The following is a 24,266-nucleotide window of genomic DNA, read 5'->3' as shown; positions in this document are numbered from 1 at the left end:
GGATCGCTGTTTGCAATGGTTTTACATTAAAATAGTGTTGGATGTTGATCGCCTCTAAGAGATTCTGCCGTCCTTACCTCTTCCAAATATTTTTCCATAAAGCACTAAAATTATTTATAATATAGTAAGCACTCAGCAGCTTCGCGTGATGTTTGAATTGATTTATAGATAATATTTGACGAATTCGGGAACTGAGCAAAGACAAAAGAATGGATTTTTGAGGTACATCTTATGAATCAGAGGGTTAGATTTTTAGCTATTGAGCTGCTATAAAGCTGTTGCTTCCCTTAATTACCTGTTTATTACGCGTATAAAATGTTTATACCCGATGTATATAGTTTTATGGCACAAGATAAAACCGCTGACCACAAATTGTTTTTCCAAACCATTAGTAGCATGCATGAAACTAAATTAATATTTTAATCTATAAATTAAGGCATAATTTAAGCTGGGTGGCTGGATTAAGATTAATATTTTTTGTACGTAAAAGGAATTGGATACATTACATTCTTAAGATAAAACGCACTTTTTCCTACTACAATATTATTTTTTTATAATGGGTACGAATTATAAAAAGCATCTAAAAACATTAAAGTATTGGTTTTTATTGTGAATTTATTTTTAAAAAGTTTTGAAGGAACAGATGACATTCTTTAATAATGACACAAAGTTATTTCGTAAAAATATTATTATCAAATACATGATATATCCAATTACTTTTACTATAGACAATTCAAGAGAAATTATTTAATAACTTTCATAGAGAAAGAAAGTTGATTATTAACTTCACTTTTGTTTTATCTCTTATAAAGTTGCTCTCCATCACCGAATCTTATAATCTTCATAACCTGCCACTTAATGCCACACACAAAGTCCCAGGCTCCACTCCTTCCTTATTGGACCTTATATTTACCTCTTCTCCTGACCTAGTTACCAACCATGGCCAACTTCCTGCTGTTGCTTTTTCTCATCACGACCTCATTTATTTGTCTCTCAATCTTAAACCTCCTAAACTAAAACCCACCGTAGTCCTTAGGCGTAATTTTGCTGCGATCGACACCGAGCGTCTGCTTATAGATGCGGCCAGAATTGACTTTAGCACGATTTACGAGTGTCCCACCCTCAATGGTAAAGTTGATTTACTAAATGCCTCCATCACTAATCTTTATGATATACATGCTCCTTTGAGGCCCGTTAAACTCAAGCATTTACCTGCTCCTTGGCTCAACGATGAAATCAAATCTTTGATTAAACAAAAAAACCGTGCTAAGGCCAAGATGAGAACAGCCAAAACGGATAAGGAACATGTATTTTACAAAACCTTGCGCAACCGTTGCAACACGCGTTGTCGCGATGCGCAGAGACGACACATTCACGACTCAGTGTCTAATGGGGATCCCTCAAAAATATGGAAATTTTTAAAATCTCTGGGTATCGGTAAGCCACCACGTACTGCCATGACTCCCGATATCGACGTAAACAGCCTAAACGCCCATTTTACCTCTCACTCCACTTCAAGTAATATCGATCTGGACTTAACACTTGAGTATATATCATCTCTCCCTCGTCCTAGTTTTCCATCTTTCTCTTTCGATGAATTCTCTAGTCAGAAAGTTGAATCGAGTATTTCTTCTATTCATTCCAACGCTGTTGGTTCTGACCTGATTAGTCGTGCTATGATCATACCTATTCTCTCTCTTATACTTCCTGTAATCACACATATTTTTAATTTTTCCATTTCTATAGGTGAATTTCCTTCTTGCTGGAAGGATGGACTTATCATCCCTATCCCCAAAAAGGCTAATCCTAGTACTTTTTCAGATTTTCGACCCATCTCGATTCTGCCATTTCTATCCAAGGTACTTGAACGCCTCATACATGAGCAATTAAATAATTTCCTAAACAAAAATTCCATACTGAATCCACTTCAGTCTGGGTTTCGACCTGGACATAGCACTACTACTGCTCTGGTCAGAGTAGCCGATGATATTCGCGAAGGCATGGACCACAAACAACTCACAATTCTCACACTGCTAGATTTCAGCAACGCTTTTAATACTATTAATTTTAAAATTCTAATGGGGTTGCTTAGATCTATTAATATTTCTTCTCATGCTGTTAACTGGTTCTCTAACTATCTTAATGGGCGCCGCCAGTGTATTAAGACAAGCGATTGCATATCTCAGTGGAGTTTGATTGAATCTGGCGTTCCGCAAGGTGGCGTACTTTCTCCTCTTCTTTTTGCTATATATATTAACTCCTTAACTTTCCGACTTTCAACTAATTTTCATTTATACGCTGACGATCTTCAAATCTACGTACAATCAAGTCTCGATGATCTCCCGCAAGCCATACAATCTACCAACAATGAGCTGGCAAAGATAGTTGACTGGAGTAAAAAATTTGGTCTTCTAATCAATCCCAAAAAGAGTAAGGTATTAATTATTGGCAGCCCCTATTTCACGACGAGAATTGATTGGGCCAGGATATCCCCTATCCATATCGATGGTGTAATTTTAAATTTTAGCCGTACAGTAAAAAATTTGGGGGTTTTATTTGATCAAAATTTATCCTGGGAGCAGCATGTTAAAGAAGTTAGCCGAAAATTATACGGTGCCTCCAGTATCCTTCGACGTCTTAGTAATTTTCTTCCCTTTAGTACCAAAACCTCACTGGCGCAATCTCTCCTCCTGCCTTTACTGGACTACGCCGATTCCTGCTCCTCCGATCTTAACGAGGAATTGCTAAATAGACTGGATCGTCTCCAAAATTTCTGTATCAGATTTATATTCGGTCTAAGAAAGTACGATCATATCTCTGCGTTCCGTAAGCGGCTAGGCTGGTTGCCAATTCGTCAGCGACGCGATGCTCATGTTCTTCATCTCCTATATTCCATCCTGTTCAACCCTAAAACTCCTTCCTATCTCAAAAATGATTTCAATTTTTTGGGAGCCCATAACTATAGCTTACGCTCTTCCGAAAATTATACCCTTGAAATCCCATCTCATAACTCCTCCTTTCTTGGCGATTCCTTTAAGGTCTCCGCAGTTAGGCTATGGAATTCACTTCCCGTCCCTATTCGCTTAGCTCCTTCTTTATCTTCCTTTAAATTTCTTCTGTACAAACATTACCTGTCCACATCGTATCCCGAACTTTCTTACTAACTACTAACTGACGTGAGACTTATCTTAAATTATCGTGATTTATGTGTCTTTTTACTCTTTAATGTATCTTTAATATTTTATTCCTGTTTAGTTGTGTTTAATAACTGTGTATTACATGTATTTTGCACTACTTGCCTATCTTATTTAATACATTTATTTTTTTTCTTTACTCACAGTGGTTGCCTGGAAGAGATCGCTCGTAAGCGATAAGGCCGCCAGTTGCCCTCCTTTTGATTTAATTATGTTAATTTTTATTTTTATTTTGTAGTGTAACGAAGTGTAAATAAATAAATAAATAAATAAAAATAAGCATTTTTTATTTAAGTCCTCGCCAAAACTCCATCGTCTATCACTGATATGTCGAAATTCAAACTATTTGTAAATAGCTAATATGCGTTTTATGTAAATAAACAGAGCATTTCTTTCTATTTCAATTTTATTAACACAAAATGAATTTAAACCACATGCATCTTTATATCTTAATACTTTTTAAAGTTTAATTAAATTTTAGTCAAAAATTGTTTCATAACATCGTTACCACAGATTAATAAACTTTCTAATTAGGGACAGAGTTTGTCAGCTCGTTAGTCCTATTGTGGTCTGTCCTTTCTTGCATAGTCTGCTATGTTTGTTGTTTGTTAGTGAACATCGCTTTGATCGTCTTATAATTTAAATACGGAAATATTAATGTTAACACCATTAAATTATATCTATTTGAATTGTCTTGTTTTCGAGAATATTATATTTAGCTTTTTATAAGCCTATTTTAAGAATAAACTTGTACTTCTGTTAGATCTTTACGACATTTGTCTCCATAGACAAATATTGCACAGCGAAATAAAAGGAAATAAAATATAATATTATTTTTATCCTATTTCCACGCTGTCGAACATGAAATGTACAGACATATATCGATATTCCTTACCACTAACTATACGTAACGGTTAACATAATAGATAATATTTTTGTATGGAGAATGTAGCAACGATCCGTGGATGGTGTTTGTACTAAATAGTGACGAATATATCGTTCAAAACGAATTCCGGTAGTAAACAATTTGTATGAAATAAGTTCGTTTCCAAAACTGATATTATTGTAGTGACTTGTATGCTTTAGTACAGTTTACAATGTTTGAAACTGTGAATAATTTACGAGGTTACATATTTCGAGGTTTTCTCACGTCCGCCCTAAATATGTGCCTTTGTAGTTTTTCTAATTGCTCGTCATTAAAACTGTGCTTGGAAGGATTTCCAAAATATACAGCTTTTAGCAGAATATCAAAAAAGAATATTTAAAAAAAGGAAGAAAATAATGGAAGTATGGTGTCGATTTAGCTTAAGGCAGGCACAACTTGGACTAACAATAGAAAATGATGGAAACAGCTGGAAGAGGCCTATGTGTCACAGGACCCGCTGATCACCAAAACCGATACATCTGATATACTAGATTAAGTTGTGTAACTAAAAAAAATATATATTATTCTGTGTGTCATCAATAAAGGTTTAATAATAATAAAAAAGTCATTCGAATCAATTGAAATTATCTGTACTAAATTTGTTTCATATAGCCGGTACTCTACCTGAGGTTGTGCGTTCAAATCAAGTCGCATATAATGCTTGCTTACATCAGCATATCTCCCAAAAATCGGTTACATGTCAGGCTCAGGAGGCTGATCCTACCTAATAAAAAAAAACTCTGAGGCAAAGACCCTCTTCAAAATATATTTGTGTCCGAAGAGTTATCTCGAGGATTAAGAGAACCAGTGATTTAAAAAGATCTACTACATATGCATTTACCACGTGGAAGCAAGAACAAAGTGAATTAGGATTGACTGTTAAATCTAGTATTCTTTTTTATAGAACAGGCAGGCTCATCTGATGTTAAGTGAAACCGCCACACATGGGCACTCTCAATGCCACAAGGTTCGCGAGTGCGTTGCCGGCCTTTTAAGAATTGGTACGCTCTTTTCTTGTAGGACCCTAAGTCGAACTGGTTCGGAAATACTTCATTGAGCAGCTGCATTCACATGGTTTTGATGCGCCGAAAATATTGCCTTAAAAAACGTTAAGGTTGTGGAACGACGGACGTCGAGGTGATACGGTAATTTCGTATTCTACTTCGACGTTCGAAGATGAATCTCAACTGCAGGTATTAGTCTGAACATCTCTTCTGAACACTATCCATGGTAAATGCGATAGAAGATGCAGAGTGACCCTATATCTCTATGCAACTCCGAAGATCACGCCGCTCAGAAAGGTAATGGTCGTCGACGATTCGAATCGACAATCCTTATCTGTATATGATATGGTGGTTCCTTAGGAGACCTTACAGGGGGAAATGGTATTACAAAGCATGTATCGTTGGATATAAAACAGGTTCATCTTGACTTAGAATGTCCTCCAGTGTGATAGCAAAGCCATGCGGGTCGCTACTTATCAATAACTAATAAATTATGAATTATGTATGGATTTTTAAAACAGCAATAAATCAGAATTCAATCTTGTTTCGACCTTAGACCTTCGACATCGCGATATATATGTGAATCATTTCACCTACTTTGGGATATCTCACGATATTTTATGTTTCCTGAGTATTCTGTTAGTACTCAAACTAACCTACATATTTGTTGTTTTCATCTATAAAACGGTAAATGTAAGTGAGGAAAAATGTGATAATTAATTAATGTTTCTAGTATATTGTTATCAGTTCAGTCTTCGTTTGCAAAGAAGGGCTTACGTAAGCCAATTTGTAATATAATATATAATGCCGTGAAGTTTGTTAGTACATATCTTGTTGTTAAGCACTGTGGAGCCAATTCTAAGAAGTGTGAATGTATTGGAGCTTCTAAAATGGCTAGCCAAAACCTCCACGCAGAATGGCCACGATTCATTGTCAACATATATGTAAATTTCATAACTAGGGGTTGAGGATTGTGGAGTATGTTATGTCGATGATAAACATTATAGATTGTCAAAAAATATGCTTTAATGAGGTGTACAGCCTCTTTAATCGCTCATCAATTCCTGAAATAAGCAAACTGTTTATTGATGCACCAATAACGTGTTCATAAAAATAGTAATTATAAGAAGTTAAATAGTGGAATCATATATATAGAAATACGATGCTTTCAATTGACCTTAATATTACATAGCGCTTTTGTACACAAAAAAGGGTATCTCCCTTAAAAGACTTACATCTACACATCGCTCTTCCTGCTCCCAGGTGGGAACTACATATACAGATGTTCTCAACACCACTCAAGGAAAAGTTTTATACTGACAATAGTATAATTATTCATCACGAACTACATTTGTGAAGAATCGATCTCCTGATAAAAACCCTCTTACGCTTCCTCGTAATTTTTATTTACAAGAGAACATAGCAATTTATTTTTTAATCCATAAAAATAGCAAGCATCTACTATTGTGTGTATAAAAGTCCGCGAACAGGAATTCTTCCAGACACATAAATAATGTTGTAGCTATTTTTATAAAATATCGACATGATTGATGAATGTCTCGAGTCGACATCAACTAGTATCACCAGTTTCAAAAGAGTTATACAGCTTTGAGAAAAACATCTGACACTACCCTGACCTTCTGCAGACAACTTGAGCGCTTTGAAATGTCTTAAAGTATGTTTTAAAACCTAACGATTCCGGAGAAATATTTTTCAAGGGCTTCTCAAAAGTGTTTATTTTATTGCAATACTTTTAGCTATTCGCTTGTATTTTCTCATGGTGGAGAACCATAATACAGAAGGTGTAATATAAAGTCACGTGGGATCATTTATCATGAAACTGTATTAGCAAGGTCACTTAGATCTAAGTCATGCTGATTTTCACACAATTCTTCTTTCAGTACGATCAGAAGTTAATTGTGAAGAAGTTGTAAATTTTGGCTAGCATGGACTACATCCACAATAAAGCTCATCATTTGCTTTTTCTTTTATTTAATAGAAACCAGTGTTTATTAAAAATGACAACAGTATGCAGTGCGTGGAGCTGCAGATAATAATTGGTAATTTTTTTTTTTGCTTTACAAAATTTTCTGGTATTCTAATTGTATATTTTTTGTAACATTTAGGTTTACCTAAATTGTCATACAGATATAATATTATGTGTGTATGGTCAATCTGAATAAATAAATAAAATAAATCACTGAAAGTTTTTTTTTATATTTTTAACTATAAGTGCATTTATATATTCATGTATTTATTTGCATTCCATAACGTTTACAAAAGATGTTTATGAGGCTTAAAGCTAAGTACAATATTATGGACCCTGTTAGGGCACAGCAAAAGAAGGCATTATGAAACCTATATAACATAGCTAATAGCAACACAATAAAAAATAGCACATAAAACTTCACACTCCCGGCTAGTACCAATTACATAGAATAAATTTTTTTTATTTATTGAATTTTGTATATTTAGGGATTAATAATCATGAAATTAAGCTATATTTTTATCTTCTAGGTACTCATTAACGCTATAATAAAATTTACGTATAAGAAGTTTTTTTAGTTTGTTTGTAAATATATGTATCTTTTTTTCATTTCTTAGTGTCTCCGGTAGTTTATTATAAATTTTGATTGACATGACTAGTGGGCTTGATGATCCCTTGTAATCGGGAAGATGGTAGGTTTAGGCGTTTTTTGTGTCGAAGTGTATATCTTGTCTGTATGTCTTCGCGTGTGGTGTATAATTCTTTGTGTGTATGGGCAAATTTACAGATTTCCAATATGTATAATGAGGGTAGAGTGATAATGTTTAGTTTTATGAAATGTGGTTTGCAGCTGTCTGTTTGTTCTATGTTAACTATGATCCGAATTAACTTTTTTTGAGTTGTGAATAGTGCTGGTGCGTCGGTGCTATTTCCCCACATTATTACACCGTAGTTTAGCCATGCATGCGCATAGGCGTAGTAGGTAGTTAGAGCGGTTTTCAGGTCCGTAGTCTTTTTAATTTCCCGGAAAGCATATAAAAATTTTGATAGTTTTGATTTTATTTTTTGTATGTGTGATTTCCAGTTTATGTTTGTGTCTATTGTTATACCTAGTAATGAAAATTCTTTAACTTGTTCTTGTGTGTTATATATAAAGCATCGACATCCAAATTATTATATTAGAAAAACATTTGGTAATAGATAGTCCAAATGTTGTTTATCTGAACAGTCCAAAATAATTATTGTTTGAGAAATCTCGCATTATGCGTAGAACTTGGGGATTATAGAATTAACTATAATATTATTTCTATTAACTTCAACGATAAAATGGTTTTATCTGATACCTAACATTGCGTTTTAAGTCGTAGATAAATTTACATATATGTAAAAATATTGCACGATTATTTGGTATTACTCAAATCAGTTTCCAGACGTAAGTTAGCAGATTTGTTTAATGTTTTCCGCATTCTATTATACAATATTATTCAGTCTTATAAGCGAAGAGAACCATTAAAAACGGAAATGGATATCACTTATTTTGGGACCTGCACTATAATTTATGCCCAACGAATCGTAATCTGGCTGCCCAAAAGTAGGCACACAAATGGACATAAGTAAAACCATCAATCAATCGTTCAGGAAATATACGTCACTGTATAAGAATTTCGTCGTCTGTCGAATTTAAATGTGAACATAATGATGTAGCTACGTGACGTGAAAAGCAAAAACGCTTAAGAAACATACAAATTAATACAACTATAACGCGAATTCACGTCTATTGTATGGCGATTCACAATTACAAGACGCTAAATAGAAGCGCAGTTGTAGCTAAGTTGGTTCAAACGTTGTAAATTAACCCGTAAAATTAAAAATCCGTTAGAGCCAAATTCAAGCGACTCTAGCGTTTTGATAGTCAATTTTAAAACAAAAGAATAAATACCAAAGAGCGCCTATATTTGGTGCAGTGAAACACGATCAGTGCGTCATTTAGTGAATCGCGCTAGCATATACTCGACGAGCATAAATCATAGTCTTGCGCAGTTAATGAGTCAAGCAAATATTTTTACTCTTATTGCAATGTGACAGGTGACAGTGTATTTACGTAAATCTCGCTTCAGATGCAGACAAAAACAACACCATTGATATTTCTCAGACATAAGTCATGTCTATGTAGTATATGGGTAAAAATTATATCTGTTCGACACATATAAACAAACCTCCTTTGCACGGCAACTCGCGAGCCTTCTGGCCCTCGTTAATGTATATTTATATATTACACATAACGATAGTGTATGGTGAGGGCACAACCTACTCGTGCGTTTTTAGAACGGATTTAGAATGTACTTGAAAAAGGGCAGGTCAAATGCATACATAATCGAAGACTGCGATGAACATTATGAAAGTGGTTCCTCCACTTTCCACCACCTCCACCAGGAAGGTATATGGGCGTAACGACGGTAGGAAGTAAAAGTTTGTGGTCTCTGTCCCCTTTTAGGAACGCGCGTGGCTTATACAGATAAAATAAATACATTTTTGTTAAGATATTTTGTAACTGTCTGATACAAAGCAAAATTCATTTATTTATCAGAATATAATAATTTCAGAAAATCCTTGTTAAGTAAGATATAATATAATATAATAAACATGTGATTGTGTGAATCACTTTATATTTGTTGATTCGTTGCTAGGCAACCATAATCGTTTGTATCAGTATAGGAATATAAAGTTTCGCGAAAGTTTTAATTAGCAATTCTGTTACTGGTTCAATATACGCTAAGTGATACCGCCCATGGACACTCAATACCAGAACGCTTTGTCAGCCTTTTAAGAGTTGGTACGCTTTTTTCTTTAAGGACTCTAAGTCGAATTAATTAGGAAACGCTTCAGTGGGAAGCTGCTTCCACAAAGTCGTGGAATAAAAGTGCCCAAAAGAAACGAGTAGAATTATCTATTATAAATTATTTTATTTAGTTCTCGATGGTTCAGTGGTTATGGGTTCTAATGGCGGAATGATAAGAAGTATGTTCAAACAATCTAAAACCTTATTAATAGCAGACAACGAACCTTATCGTTAACGAGCAATTTATGCAGATTTGAATTTTACATAATAGATAAAATAATTGAGTCACTCTATTAACCGTTATGGCGGTCTTGTCCTCACATTGAATCTGCTTTCTTTGAGTGCTTTTTTATTGGCAAGAAGATCATCAAAGGTCAACCTTCTGTACTTGACACGTGCCGCTTTTGTGGTATGTTTACAAGATGTTTGCTAATATCCATTAGTACACAGCCCGGGGTTAAATCTCATGAGATCATCAAGTCACGCGCCACTAAGCATAATCGTAAACTAGTTCAAAAAGTTTTTATATATAACGTATAATGAAATGCATAAATAGAGTTAATAACATGTTATTAAACTCTTGCATAATATACTTACTTCATTAAATCCAGAATTATATGGGTAAAAGTTAGTAAGTGCGAAGTCATATCTTCGTTTCACGCTTAATAGAAATTGCTGTATGATTTGAATTCTAAACTTAGAGTTAAGAAGAAGTTAAACAATGCGGAAAATACTCACATTTAGTTGCTTAAAGGTGTTTTATCGTAAGGGTATATATGCAAATTAAAAATAAATTATTCCATTTAATTTAATTCCGTATCGATTACCGGAATTTATGTTACCGTTTTCACTCTCTGCCAAACTCAAAGTCTTCTATCAAAATATCAGTAATGAATATCTACGAGTATCTCTACCAGACTGGTATATTAAAAGAGGGTGAATGTTACGTAGGAAATTTAATTCCGGATTAGATAACAAATCGCTTATTAGCCTTAAAAGACTTTGTAAGCGCTTCATAAATCTAGGGTGAAATTAAACTTGAACTAAATTGCTCTAGTAACCGTTAAACCTTTATCGGCTCTTTTATAAACCTTCATCGACTCTTTTATAAACCTTTATCGATCATATAAGATTAAAGGGACAGTATAAATATTGAATTTATTTGAAATTGGACCTGGACCGGGCACATGACGAGAGATAGGAAAGGACAGGAGATAGAGAAAGGAAAAGAGGAAGATACGCTGGTAACCAAAACCAGCACATGATGTGTTGGATTAAGTTAGAATATGTAACAAAAACACGTGTTTATATGTTATACTGGATGTCAGCAATAAAGGCTTAATAATAATTTTAGATTAAACGCAATACTAGCAAGATTCATTTGAAATTAATAGAAATACTATTAATAAGTAAAACTAGTTTGCAGGGACTTGTATACACTATTATCCACGTTTTCCTACGGCATTCCTATTAATCCTTCAATTCTGTGGCCTGAACGAATTCCATTGCGTGGCCTAATGAACTTTCTCAGGTTTGGACACAACTGTGCAGAGAGCAATTATAATAAGAAGTATAAAAGCTTTACAATAATAATAAAATAACATCGCATTTTAAAATCAGTTTTTTGAAGAAAAAAAAGTTATTTTGATGTTACAACTAATCAAACACAAGTCGCATAAGACATTAGGTATACGTGATTGAATGGGTATGTGAATGGGTGTGTGCGCGTATGTATTTGAAAATGCAGCTGAGAGTTGTTATATGCGTGCACTGTGTCTGTAATAGTTTTTGGAATTTCCGAGTCAGCCAAAACAGTGATTAAATCGTAGTCTATTTTATCAAATATCTTCCTCGAAGCTATGAGTAATGTAGCGTTTCGGTATATGCCAGGCCACTTGCTTTGAGTCATAAATGAGTACGGCGCTTTATTGCATACGAAAATGTCAGATTTAACTATGACCAAAGACTATGACGTAGATATCGTAAATTTTTAATTATGGAAGTTCAATGGCCGTCGTTTTCAGATGTTTTTCGCGAGCGTTGACTTTCGCTCGTGTTATGTTTTGTGTGGATCTTTTACGACATTCGATTTAGACCGCGCGTGTTTTAAAGGAATCCATACATACTGTATATTACATATTATATATTAGGTCCTCATGTATGAAATTGGCGTTTTGTCGTGCTGTGACCTCAAATATATCCTCCTTGGTTAGCAGTTCCAAATTCAATTTTGAAACTGTTAACTTGCATTTGTTTTTCAAAAACCTGGCCAGACGATTTCGGCAAATGTCTATTGTCAGCAACTGCAAACCATGATGGAAAAGCTAGCTGCGATACAACCTAGGCTGGTAAGTCGCTTTAGGCTACTGCTGGTCCACGACAATGCTAATCCACACACTGCACAGCAGACTGCTACCAAATTAGAGGAGCTTCAATTGGAATATCTATGACCTCTACCATGCTACTCGGACCTTGCTCCAAGAAATCACAATATTTTTCGAAATTTGAATAACTTCTTCCAAGGTAAAAAATTCAGCTCTGATGGGCAGTCGAAACCGCCTTTAAAGATTTTATTGATTCCCGTCAGAATGTTTTTTAGTAACGGGATTAATGAACTATAAGATGGCAATGGTACATACATTGATTAATTAAATATATTTTATTAAAAAAATCTACTTTATGTTCCTCCCATACAAAACGCCAACTTCATATCTATGTAGCTTATTCTTCGTAATTATTTTGCTGAGTCAAGCGAATATTTCTATTGAACATCGAATTTATGTAAACGAGTCTTGCATATGTTTTGAATAATATATGGTAATTATCTATTAGATAAAGGATTAAGGGTGAAATTTACAAAAAGAGGCTGTTATTATGCATTTAAATATCAGTGTCGTATTACAACAAATTAGAAAGTTGTTCCATACTATTATCATATTCAAATTAATTATACGCCTACATCAAAGATTCTCTGTTATTAGATAACCCACGCAATGAGATGCTTATGAATTGTTATTATACTCAATCAAAATCGATGCGTTTATACATACAGTAAAATGTTGAAAAACTGAGACAACTATTTAAAAATATTTCTTAACGGAATGTTTTTTAACTGCAATAAATATATTGAATGTATAAGAAAAACTATTAACATTTATTTATATAGAACACGTCAGGGATCGCGAGTGCATTACCAGCCTTTTGAGAATTAGTACGTTCTTTTCTTGAAGGACCCTTTGTCAAATTGGTTCGAAAATACTTCAATGGGTAGGATCTAAACAGTGGCGTTGCAACTGCCTTTATAACTCAGTTGTGGAACAGAAAAATCTTGCCAAACATACTCGTGTATTTTTTTCAACCGCTTTAACAATTTAAACAAAAAATATTGTAAAAAGAAATACTATATAATTAGCAAAACAGGATAACATATCTTGCAATACATTAATATTAACCGTGATCTATGTGGTATAAAATTGTTTCAGTATAACTAGAATTATTATTATTTTCTTATGTAGCCAAGTCCATATTTCAAGGATGCTAGCTTAAATGTCATTGCTTGTGGCGGTGTTCATGCGTCGGGTTATTTCTTTCTCTAAAATATGGCCAGGGGGGCGATGGCTGACCATGCGTCATACTCGTGAACGGGTGCTACTTGAGGTGACTGGTCGTAATTTAATTCGTGTATGCGGTGATGTTAGTTATTTCGAATATGTATTTGCGTGTTGTTCCCACGAGAATGTAAGTGCGTGCTCCTATTTTACCATGCCTCCTGCTGATAGAGGATCTTTGACAATCTGATAAAAATCTTTGTTTTTAATTTATTTTAATATATTTATTGCTTAAGATGTCATGTGGAACATGGTGTAATGGTTGCAGCTCCTGACAAACGTTGTGTAAAACAAAAACACTTGGCGATTAAAAAGAGTGGCGGAGAGTTTGTTGCCAGATCTTCTCTTCCGTTCTACGCCCTTGATTTGAGAACTGGTAGTAAATGTAAATATTTCTTTCTTTGACGTTCATAAGTGTCAATTGTGTTATATAAATAAATGATTTATGACCTTGACTATGATTATTTTTTTCTAATTTTTTTATAGTTTGAAGAAAGATTCTCTCATGGTTTGTGTAATTGTGGGTAAAAATAAAAATTATTCATTATTATTATACTACCCTCCCTTCATATACGTTTCAAATAGGTCGCTCTGTGACGAAGAGTCCGGAAAACTATAGCTGTGGAAGCGAGCCAGGAATAAGATGTTGCTGACGCTATTCATAACACAGGTAAAATACAGAGCAAAAGGGTTATTCTGGATTCGGTGATAATTGTCCGGAATTTAGTCTCATAATCATTGCGCTTTCCGTCTTGTTATTTATTACAAATGCTTCACGAAGTTATCCTGAATCGGAGTTATATTTTTTTGTCAAATAAAATTGAAGTCACGACACGAGTGTCAAGGCCAGTCTGCTTAACCACAAAGATAATGATTATGATTCAGAAGGCTTTCGCACTAGTATCGTTTCTCAAGTATAACAAAGCTTCCGTTACAGCTTTAGCATAAGTGAACACTTAAAATGTTGAAATTAGATTTTGTATTGTTACAGATAGACCCTTAACGTTATTGAATAGTATCAATGAATATTTTTTTAGTATTTTTATTAGTTTGAACATACATATGAAACTCAATAAAGGATTTGCGTATCGTTTGATTACGTCAGAATATGTTGTATTATGAAATCGAGTCAATTGCCTTATTACGGAATGGGCTTTAGTTTTTAATTTTCTTTTTGTTTAGTTCAAACTTATGATAATTTTATCTCTTTTATAGTTACTTGGATTGGATTAATTGGATATTAAACATTAAATTTAATGGAGACATTTAATTACCAGTGAATTTCCCAATTTTTTTTGTATGTATTTGTTTAATATCAAAGAATCAGATGCAAACTGAGGCTAAGAGGTACTTTGCGATATTATATTATTATAAGTGTATATTAATCAATAAAACATTTATATCATCTAACCTCCTTAGACTTAGAAGGTTTACTGAATGTATGAGTACATTTAGGCAAGCCGGGCTTCGAAGACAGGACCTCGGGTTCGAATGGACCTAAACCACTGGACCGCTCTGTGCAGTTATTAGATAACAAATAACTTGTGTGTATGGTAATAAACGGCGAAATTTTTTATCTTATAATTAAGCCAAGTATATTGACCATTCTCACTGATAAGACGAAGTCAGCTGTTATCACTAACATAATAACCTAAATATATCATTTAAGTTGTAAATTATAACATACATCGGGCAATTGTAATAAACAATGTTTATTACTTGGAGACTTTACGTCTCCTTATAAGAGATTGCGAAATTATTGTTATTAAAATTTATTTATTGCAAGCACTATATATTTTACAAGAAACATAAAACTTAATCTAAGTTTTCTATGACTATAAATTTAAAGAAAACAAATACTTTTCATAATTATAAACGCAATAAACGAAACGTAAAAATCGAGAATACATTATAGATTGCTTCTTTCCATATATAATATGTTTAACATTACACATTGGTATTCAGACAATTTAAAATTCGAACGCCTTCCGTAGATAATAAAATAAATAAAGAATGACAGTAGTCAATAGACAAGCGCCGGTACGGGTCGGTCGTTCACGCGTGGATACGCCTTATTAATAGACTATCAGTAATGCGGTCAAAGATTTTAATAAACAATTTTTAAGGAAAATGTACTGATATTTGTTACTTTTTTAAATTGGATTGAAGTATAAACTGTACAAACATTTTGCATGAAAACAAACTAAATTTTATAAATAAAAAAAAAGCATTTAACTCAAACAAGATTCTAGGCGTACGCAAGATTTTTGCTTATTATTTTTGAGGGTTTAACTAATAAACTACTTATTGAATTAGTATGAAATTTTCATTAAATATATTAAATTTAAGCTTAATTAACTTTATTTTACAATCGTAACTAAAATTAAAATTGGATAAAGATAAGTAAAATAATAATATAATGCGCATAGTGGCTCGCTCCAGCTCTTATTACAGATAATTTTTCGCGTATCAAATTGTCAAAGTAAATCAGCACAGCGCAACGGGATTCGTCATGCTCAGCTTTATACAAAAAATACTTATCTGCAAAACATCTTTGCTAAATTAAAATTTGCTAAGTCAATGTTAGCAAACGCAAAATATTTTCCTAACGTGATTTATAACCGTTCAAAGCAAATGTTTTCTCGTTGCTATACAATAAAACTTTTATTTGATTAATAAAATGAGTTGTTAGCGTAAAAGTTCATCATTCTACCTTGACTCGCAGTCGAGATTAATTTCATTCTCTTTATAGCCCATTTCTCGATTACCTTGAATCATCGCTCGGTCAATTGACGTCATGTCACGATTTTGACTCAATTGTTAATACTCGACTAATAAATTAGTGTAATTTATAATGTAGACGGTAAAAGCCTACTGAATCAGAACCACTCTAGAACACATGAGCCTTTCTTGATACGTTTGCGTAACCGACAATTGAGATCAATATTATTTTTATATGTTTATTAATTATTCTAGTGATTTAGTATTTTCGTGGTCTAGGTGCCGTTTATGAACCTTAATTTGGCACTCGAAGGCATAGAAAGCTGGACAAAATTATAAAGGTACCTCATATATATTAAAACATACTCCGTTTTATTAATTAAAGAGACGATAAGAGAAGGTATTCGTTTTATACAGCACGGCCTTAGTAGCGTTAAGGTGTCAGTTCCATGTCGTTAAATATTTATTTATTTATTAACACTTCGTTACACTCGAGCGATCCCTTCCAGGCAACCACTGCGAGAAAAAAAATTACGTAACCATGAAGTGCAAAAATACTATTTTAAGACAAAACTAATGGAACAAAACACTTAAAATTTATGTAAACAGAGATCAGGAGAATATTTACAAAAAGGATACATGAAAAAGACAAAAATAAATATATGTATAAGTTGGAAGCAATTAAAGACTTAGTATTGAAAGGCATGTATTATTTTATGTCTCAGTTTTATCGCTTAGTCTATTGTGTAATAAAACGTAAAGCTCTTTCTAAAGCCCGTAAACAACGAATAAGACCCGCAAAATAACGTGTTTAAGCGATTTGTATTAAAGACTATTAGTTATTGCCAAATAAAATCAATAATATTATATTCAATCCGTGGAGCGTACCCTTATAGGCGAATCTAAGAAGATTGCATCTGTTTCAATTATGATATTTCGTATGAACTCCCTCTTTGTCTGAAACATTTTATTGATTTTCAGGAAATTCATCGTGTTGGATGCTTTAGAATGTTTTCTCGTTTAAGATCATAAATCTATTGATGCATTGTCCATTTGAATGCATTTAAAGTGTATTTATTATTCATATTATATGACAGCAAAAGTTACACTTGTATAGAAAAAATCAGTAGCTCTACATCCTTTTTATGTCCTCAGGAAGGTAGTGAGACGCGACCTAACACACACCATCAAATTTTACCGACTCGCCGGGTCTAAGGTATGCCGGTTTCCTCACGATTTTTTCCTTCATTATTCCAGCGCATGTTAAATGCGCACATAGACAGAAAGTTCATTGCTGCACAGCTGGCGATAGAACCTATTACCTCAGGGAGGAGAGTCACACGTTGAAGCCACTAGGCCACCATTGCTCTTAGCTCTTAGCTCAATCCCAAATATTTTTTCTCGGCCGATCGTCAAATTTATTAGTTGAGTCATTGTTGAGATTTACTCGGGTTACGTTAGACACATTTTTATTTTGATATATACTTTTTGTTAATTGATAATAGTTACGTCCACTATTTAGAATTTTATAGTGAGTGTTTAGTGCTTTTTTGAGAATTATCGTGAGGCAAGGTATTAGCATCAGTCTAACCTCTCTTTGTTCCCAAACTAATAGAATTTCTCCAAATCCTTACGGCTGATAATATTGTGTGCCTTTCTTCCTGGTAAGGAAGATATTGTAACGAGGTATGTACTCAGGACTTATTATTCTAATATAAGATTGTGTATCGACGGCCACCGAACCGTTCTTTGTGGTAAAACCTGAAAGTCCATATCAATATTTTAATACCAAAAACATTAGAATATAAGGAAAATGAATATTTCGATTATCTTTTTGTATCTGAGCGTGCTTTGTCATAGGTTATTGTACTGGGAATGAATCGATGCTCGCTGTAGACAGAAAGCGATTGTTTGAATGACATCGATCGGATTATATGTATATATAGAAGACTTGACACTCCAACGCTACCGATTTACATAGTAAATCACTGAGTATTTCTTTAACTTTCTTTTATTATTCTATTACAAGAAGTTTACCATACATGGATTAGATTTCAGTGAAATTGGGGACAATTAACTTTATTATATGTAAAAAATATTGTTATAAAATAATACAACTTATAATTAGTTCACTTAGGTGTTGCCAGAATGCAATCTAAACTCGCAGGTAATAAACATAAATCTTACTTTAATATGTAGCAACTAAAACTTTACTTTGAAGGACCTGTTACAAAAATATATTTTGAATGTTAAAAATTGTAAAAGTAAAGTGGGGGCCAAGGGGCAATGCTCCAAGCATTAACCACTAAGCCACATAGCACCCAAAACTTTGATACGAAAACAGTAAAAAAACTAATTTCTTGTATGTATTCTATCTTTTCTAAGAAATATTTGTCTATAAATATGGAAAAGTGTGAGCGGTGTGTAGTTCTGGCCTAGTGGCTCAAATGTTCGGCTTACATCTCTATTGTCGAAGGCTCATTCCACCGAGCGGGACTTTCTCGATCGTAGGGTGACATAAAACATCGTGTTTCCTCACGATTATTATGGATGTGTCCCAAAAACTTGACAGAGTGTTGGAGACTGTAGGCTGATCACTTACTTGGCTATTAGAAAAAACAAAGGATATCGAGACAGATACGGAAATACGAGGCCAAGCTTTTAGTGCCATTGTTATTTTAAGACTGTTTAACAATCACTAGATCTTTAAAATTACAGTGAGTTTTGAGAAGAGCTTTACGATAACTACATTTTATTTTTAATAGTGAATGACCACCGCAGTCCATAAACACCCGCAGCTTCCGAAAATCGTTGCGTAGTCTATTTATAGTAAGTGAAGTTTCGCGCTAAATTTCGTAATCCTAAGTCTAAAGGAACCGTGATGCCTTTAGTATTGGGTTCGGTTTCAAAGCCGATCATATGTAATATTTATTTTGTAATTCAATTATAGGCACAAAATCCTTCATCTGTTTTTTTCTTCAAATGACACTGTTAACGCAACAACGAACTTAATGCCTAACCCCTTAAAGCCCTTAGCGAAACCTTTTTAATTAAATTACATTGGTCAATTAAATTAAAAATTACAATTGTTTCTATTTATATTTTCATCGCTTGTATGAAAAGCTAAAGAGCTTTATCTTCCTGCATGTAAAGCCAGATGCCATTCAATATGCATATATTATTATGTATCGTAAAATTAAAAGCCGGTCAAGTGTGTGCCGGGTCATGAATTATTCGAAGCACTACGTGAACTATTTTATCTTGAAATGGGTTAATTAATGTTCAGTACATTATACTTAACTCACTCTAAGTTCATTTCTGACCTCATAATTTTGTGAATTTGATGAAATGATTTTTAATTTATAGAGCGCTTATAATATATTTTATTTTATTGATAAAAGCTTGCCAACGCTCGGCACACTGATACATTGGTACACAAAATACACTTTTAAATGTGACAAGCACTTAGAGGCAAACATGACATACATGTAGACATATATAACATTTAAAAAAAAACCTGTATTTACTTATGAACACGCGTTAGAATTTATACTTCTTTGGCGTAACAATGTAATCCTACGTTTGCAGAAAAAACGACACTAACAATAGAAAAAAACTAAAGTGTTGGCTATAATTTCAGGGTGTCGGTTTTTTGTGATGTGTGTGCGCGCGCATCGTAATAATTTACTCTCATGATTGTTCCCTATCGCGCCAAAAGAAGTATAACTTAAATAATACAACATAACAGGTAGGCAATGCAAGTCTGCCTCAAGTAGGTAGAGCGTAATGCGTAGGCAACTGTGGACGGTGAGGTCTAGTCAGATCAAATCCAGGACGTACTCTAGTACGCCCCTTCTATAAAAGGGAAAGGCCAAAATAACCCATTACCGACGAACATGCATGGTGAATGTCATGAAAGTGGATAGGGAGAGGTATGGCAGGTCCGTAACTAGAAACTATCCGTGGTTCTCTTCTACCTCTTCAAGAAGAAAGCGTGATGTTTAAATAAAAAGTATGGAGTCCAAATAACGCTGGTAGTACAAAACTCGATCAAACGACTTTCTGTAGTAAAACAGCCTCAGTCTATTAACTTACTGGTAAACTCACATCAATAGACGCGACGACTCTTGCGTCGCTTTTATTTCTATTCAAGTACTTAAACACTAATATTTACACAACATTCATTTAACTTAACATACGCCATTCCATCTATAGGTAGAATCGAAATACAAATCAGCATTAATTAGTCAAATCAAAAAATTATATCAGTACCTTTGTTACGTTCCAATGACTACGCTTTCCTATGAAATTCGTTGTATATGACATAATTTTTTTAAGGCAAGGCTAACAATAGCTAGAATGATTTACTAGTAACATTCAACGCACTAATAATTTAGGTATATTGAGAATGTTTTAAGTACCAGATGGCAAGATAGAAGTATGAAGTACATGATGTGCAAACTACATCAAATTTGGATATACCGGGGTATTGTTTTTTTATATTTTTTTTAATAGGTTTGAAAATATTATATTTGATTGTAATGACTACTAATATAAAAGATAGATTCGCGTTTCTGATTAGGAATTACATTTTTGAATTAAATACTCAATTAAATTACTAAAGGTTCAACTTTTTTCAAGATAAAACTTGAATGTGGAGAAATAGTATCTAAAATAAACGTTATTAAGTAGAAAGAAAATAATGTAACCTTGATATAAGCTCATGTTTACGCTTACTCGTAATTACGAATCTAACAATGATTCAATAATAAAATCTTATATTTTATTCATGTTTAAAATATACTTCGAAGTTCTTCAAAAATGCATTAAAATGTGAACAACTGCAAAAGCTCAAAGCGTAGCAAACATTCTGAATTTTTTTTTCGATTTTTCTTTAAAGTTTAAAATAAGCTTTAACTTCGAGCATTGATAAAAGTTTATATAAATATTTAAGCCGAAATTCCGTTCATATAAATGACAATAGGTTTTGATTAAACTTGGCATAGACAAGATTTATATATAAAAATTTATATCGTAAATATAGACAATGGAAGTCGCGGTCGTTAGTGCGTTATCTTCTGTTTATATACAAATCATTCTATAACAATGCAATAATAATAATATCTAGAAGGAGAATGCTAAACAATAAATAATATTTACAAATATTTATAAAAACTAAAAAAAAAAATGTTTACGTCCATCCAAAAATATTTAGTTGAAAGTAATTGTTGCATCTGTGTGATCGTATTGACTGCGAAGTAACCCAGAAATATATTTAAAAAAAGAATCCTCTAAGTTACGGTTATTTTGATAAGCATGCTCTTAGAATATAGTCAAAGTACTTATATTAAGGATATCTTAGTATAAAGTTTGTTGACATAGTAACGAGCATGCGCAGAACTTAATATATATCCATAAACAATGAGGATGTACCAGCCTATTACCGACTGAATATTGTAATAGAGAATACGTACCGAAACATTAGGTCACAAAGGACAATGACCCTAGTGACATACGTAACAAGGAACTCTTTATGAATACCATACACAAATCAATAAAACAAAGAGAAAAATACTTTAATACAAAACAATAATTACTAAATAACAATACCTTATATTTTCCATCGCGATCATATTCCGTCAAATCTGCATCCACAACACAATCACAAACATATCAACCGGCAAAGTCTTGTCAAAATCACGTGGTAGATAACGCTTTCGTCAAAGCGCATGACATAATGTATAGCGTACTAACCTCCTACACAGTTCGCGAAGAACTAAAGTCTAAACGCAAGTCGTCGTACACGTGGCGACGTCCGCCCTTCCAAAACGTTGTCAGACGGAAAAAGAGACTTTCACACAACGAATTAGATACGATTTTGTTTCTTAGCTTAGGATATGTTTATTCACGTATGAAAAGTGCAGTAATGATCGAGATTCGATGTACAGATAAGGCTGAGGCGTAAAGCTATTGTTGTTGAAGAGATATTGGAAAAGTTTGCAGCGTAATCCAGCCTTTCAACGGTTTAAAGGATGTTTTTGGGTGCGTGACATTTTAGAGGGCCTTCATTAAATTTGTTACGAAGATTATGAAATAGATACGGTGTGTTGATAAAATCTGAGATGGAACTTGAATGTTCTGATGACTTGGCATTTTTATTGTATTATGTAAGGCGTTGGCCAAGCAAGTCGTGCAATCAACAGTGAGGTTGTGTGTTCGAATCCTGGCTAGAAAATATATTTTTATTTCCTTGAGAAAATTTAACACTTGTATGGAAAGTCCTTTGAGTATTGGTGTGTCAGTCATGTCAGCGACTAGTGTCAGGCACGAAAGACTGATAGACTACAAAAAGTTGAATAAAGACGTTGCAGAATTGTATCTGCACAATGCATTATTCTGTATGGTTTCTTCCCCAATTCCGCACTGCCTTTTTCTCAACTCTTTATTAAAAAAATATAAATTACACAAGAAATAATAAACGTTTTAACGTTGTAGTTTGTTGTTGTTTAAAGATAATTTATTATACTCTAGCTCTCCTATGTTTTTATTTATTATGCCTACAATTATAGAACCATGTTTTGAACAATCATGATATTGTTTACATGACACAATCTATCACCGCGTAAGTTTGAATAGACTGGTTACTGGTTTTTAATTAATTATTCATAATTTATGGAATTATACATAAGAGAAATATATAAACTACATTCATACGCTATTTTAGTATGTTTTTACATCCTATTTACATATAAATTAATATGTATATAGAATAATTAAGTAGAATGATGTGTTTTAATTACACACTATATTTAAAAAATCCTAAATATATTATTTTTACCCTTAAGTTTATGATTCCCAACGCTAAAGTCTCTTATTTGTTTTATATTATTAAGTACTCATACAGTGAAGACGAATTCCAGAAGAAGCAATCCAAAATGACACCTGTCCAGTACCAAAGGACCACCTACTAGCCTATTATTGAGCAATATTCAGTAAATACTATTGATTTTAACGGTAAAATGTTTCCTGTATACTGTATTTTTTAAATTTTCATACAAACAAAAATAATAAAAGCAGTTTATTTGTAGCCAGATAGTGTTATATAAAATCAGTAAATACAGTACTAAGTAACATTGTAGAACTGAAATTTATAAAGATTGTACAATAAAACATAAAAATCTGTTTAATATTATATTAATAACACATCGTTGCAAACAAATTGAGTTGCAAACGAATCGGCCTACAGGACATGTTAATAAAGCACAGGCAACCTGGAACGGTTCTGCGAAATAAATATTAAATATATAAAGGTGGCAAACACAACTAAAAGAGCGGGTCTTGCGAGTAATTGCGTACCAGCTCGCCCATGAATATTGTAAAAAAAAAATATTACCGATGTAGCCGTAGATGTATATAAATCTCGCGAGACGTGTGACACACTATTCGGGAACTACTTTATTGTAATATAATATTGTATTTTCTAAAAGTAAAATTTATAGAGATTAAAAATTTGAGAGTTAGAAAAAGTCCCTGGACACAATGGCAGGGAAGTAAAGTATTAAGAAAAACACTTTTTAAACGGATTGAATGCGATTCGTTTAAAATTATGTAAATAATTATAAGTTTATAATATTAATACATAGCATCAATCCGTTTAAAAAGTGTTTTTCTTAATGTGTAAAAGCTATGTTAACAAAAGACAATACTAAGTAGAGAATTATTAAAAAAAAAACAAATTAAGTACAAAAAATTGAATAATTTAGGTGAAGCATCTATTAAGGGTGTGAATGTGAAGATGTGGTATGGTTGTCTTTATAATTAATAGTTAGATATTTTTTCAGATATTTAAGCCAATCATTCGTATTATGCCACTCTTGGGTGCCGAGATTTTACACTGTTACATGTTACACCCACGAAGTAGCCTATTATGTTTAATGAAAGGGAAATGTAAATATTTACGTAACAAATCTTCAATGAATAGAATTGAA

General features: G+C 33.2%; 1 protein-coding gene across 2 annotated transcripts in view; it reads right to left on the bottom strand.

Annotated features, from left to right (window-relative positions):
- The window catches only part of LOC123709913 (collagen alpha-1(XVIII) chain-like), a 131,056-nt gene extending 109,024 nt beyond the window's left edge, over positions 1-22,032 (bottom strand). For both annotated transcript variants that reach the window (XM_045661516.1, XM_045661517.1), the window contains exon 1: positions 21,889-22,032. In XM_045661516.1, coding sequence (XP_045517472.1) covers positions 21,889-21,911 — 23 coding nt within the window. In that variant the 5' untranslated portion in view covers positions 21,912-22,032. The remainder of the gene's footprint in view (positions 1-21,888) is intronic.
- Positions 22,033-24,266: the final 2,234 nt, after the last annotated feature.

The sequence above is a fragment of the Pieris brassicae genome, chromosome 5 (assembly GCF_905147105.1).
Source record: "Pieris brassicae chromosome 5, ilPieBrab1.1, whole genome shotgun sequence".
NCBI classification, from domain to species: domain Eukaryota; kingdom Metazoa; phylum Arthropoda; class Insecta; order Lepidoptera; family Pieridae; genus Pieris; species Pieris brassicae.
Note: the sequence above shows the minus strand (reverse complement) of the source record. Positions and strands in the feature narration are given on the sequence as shown.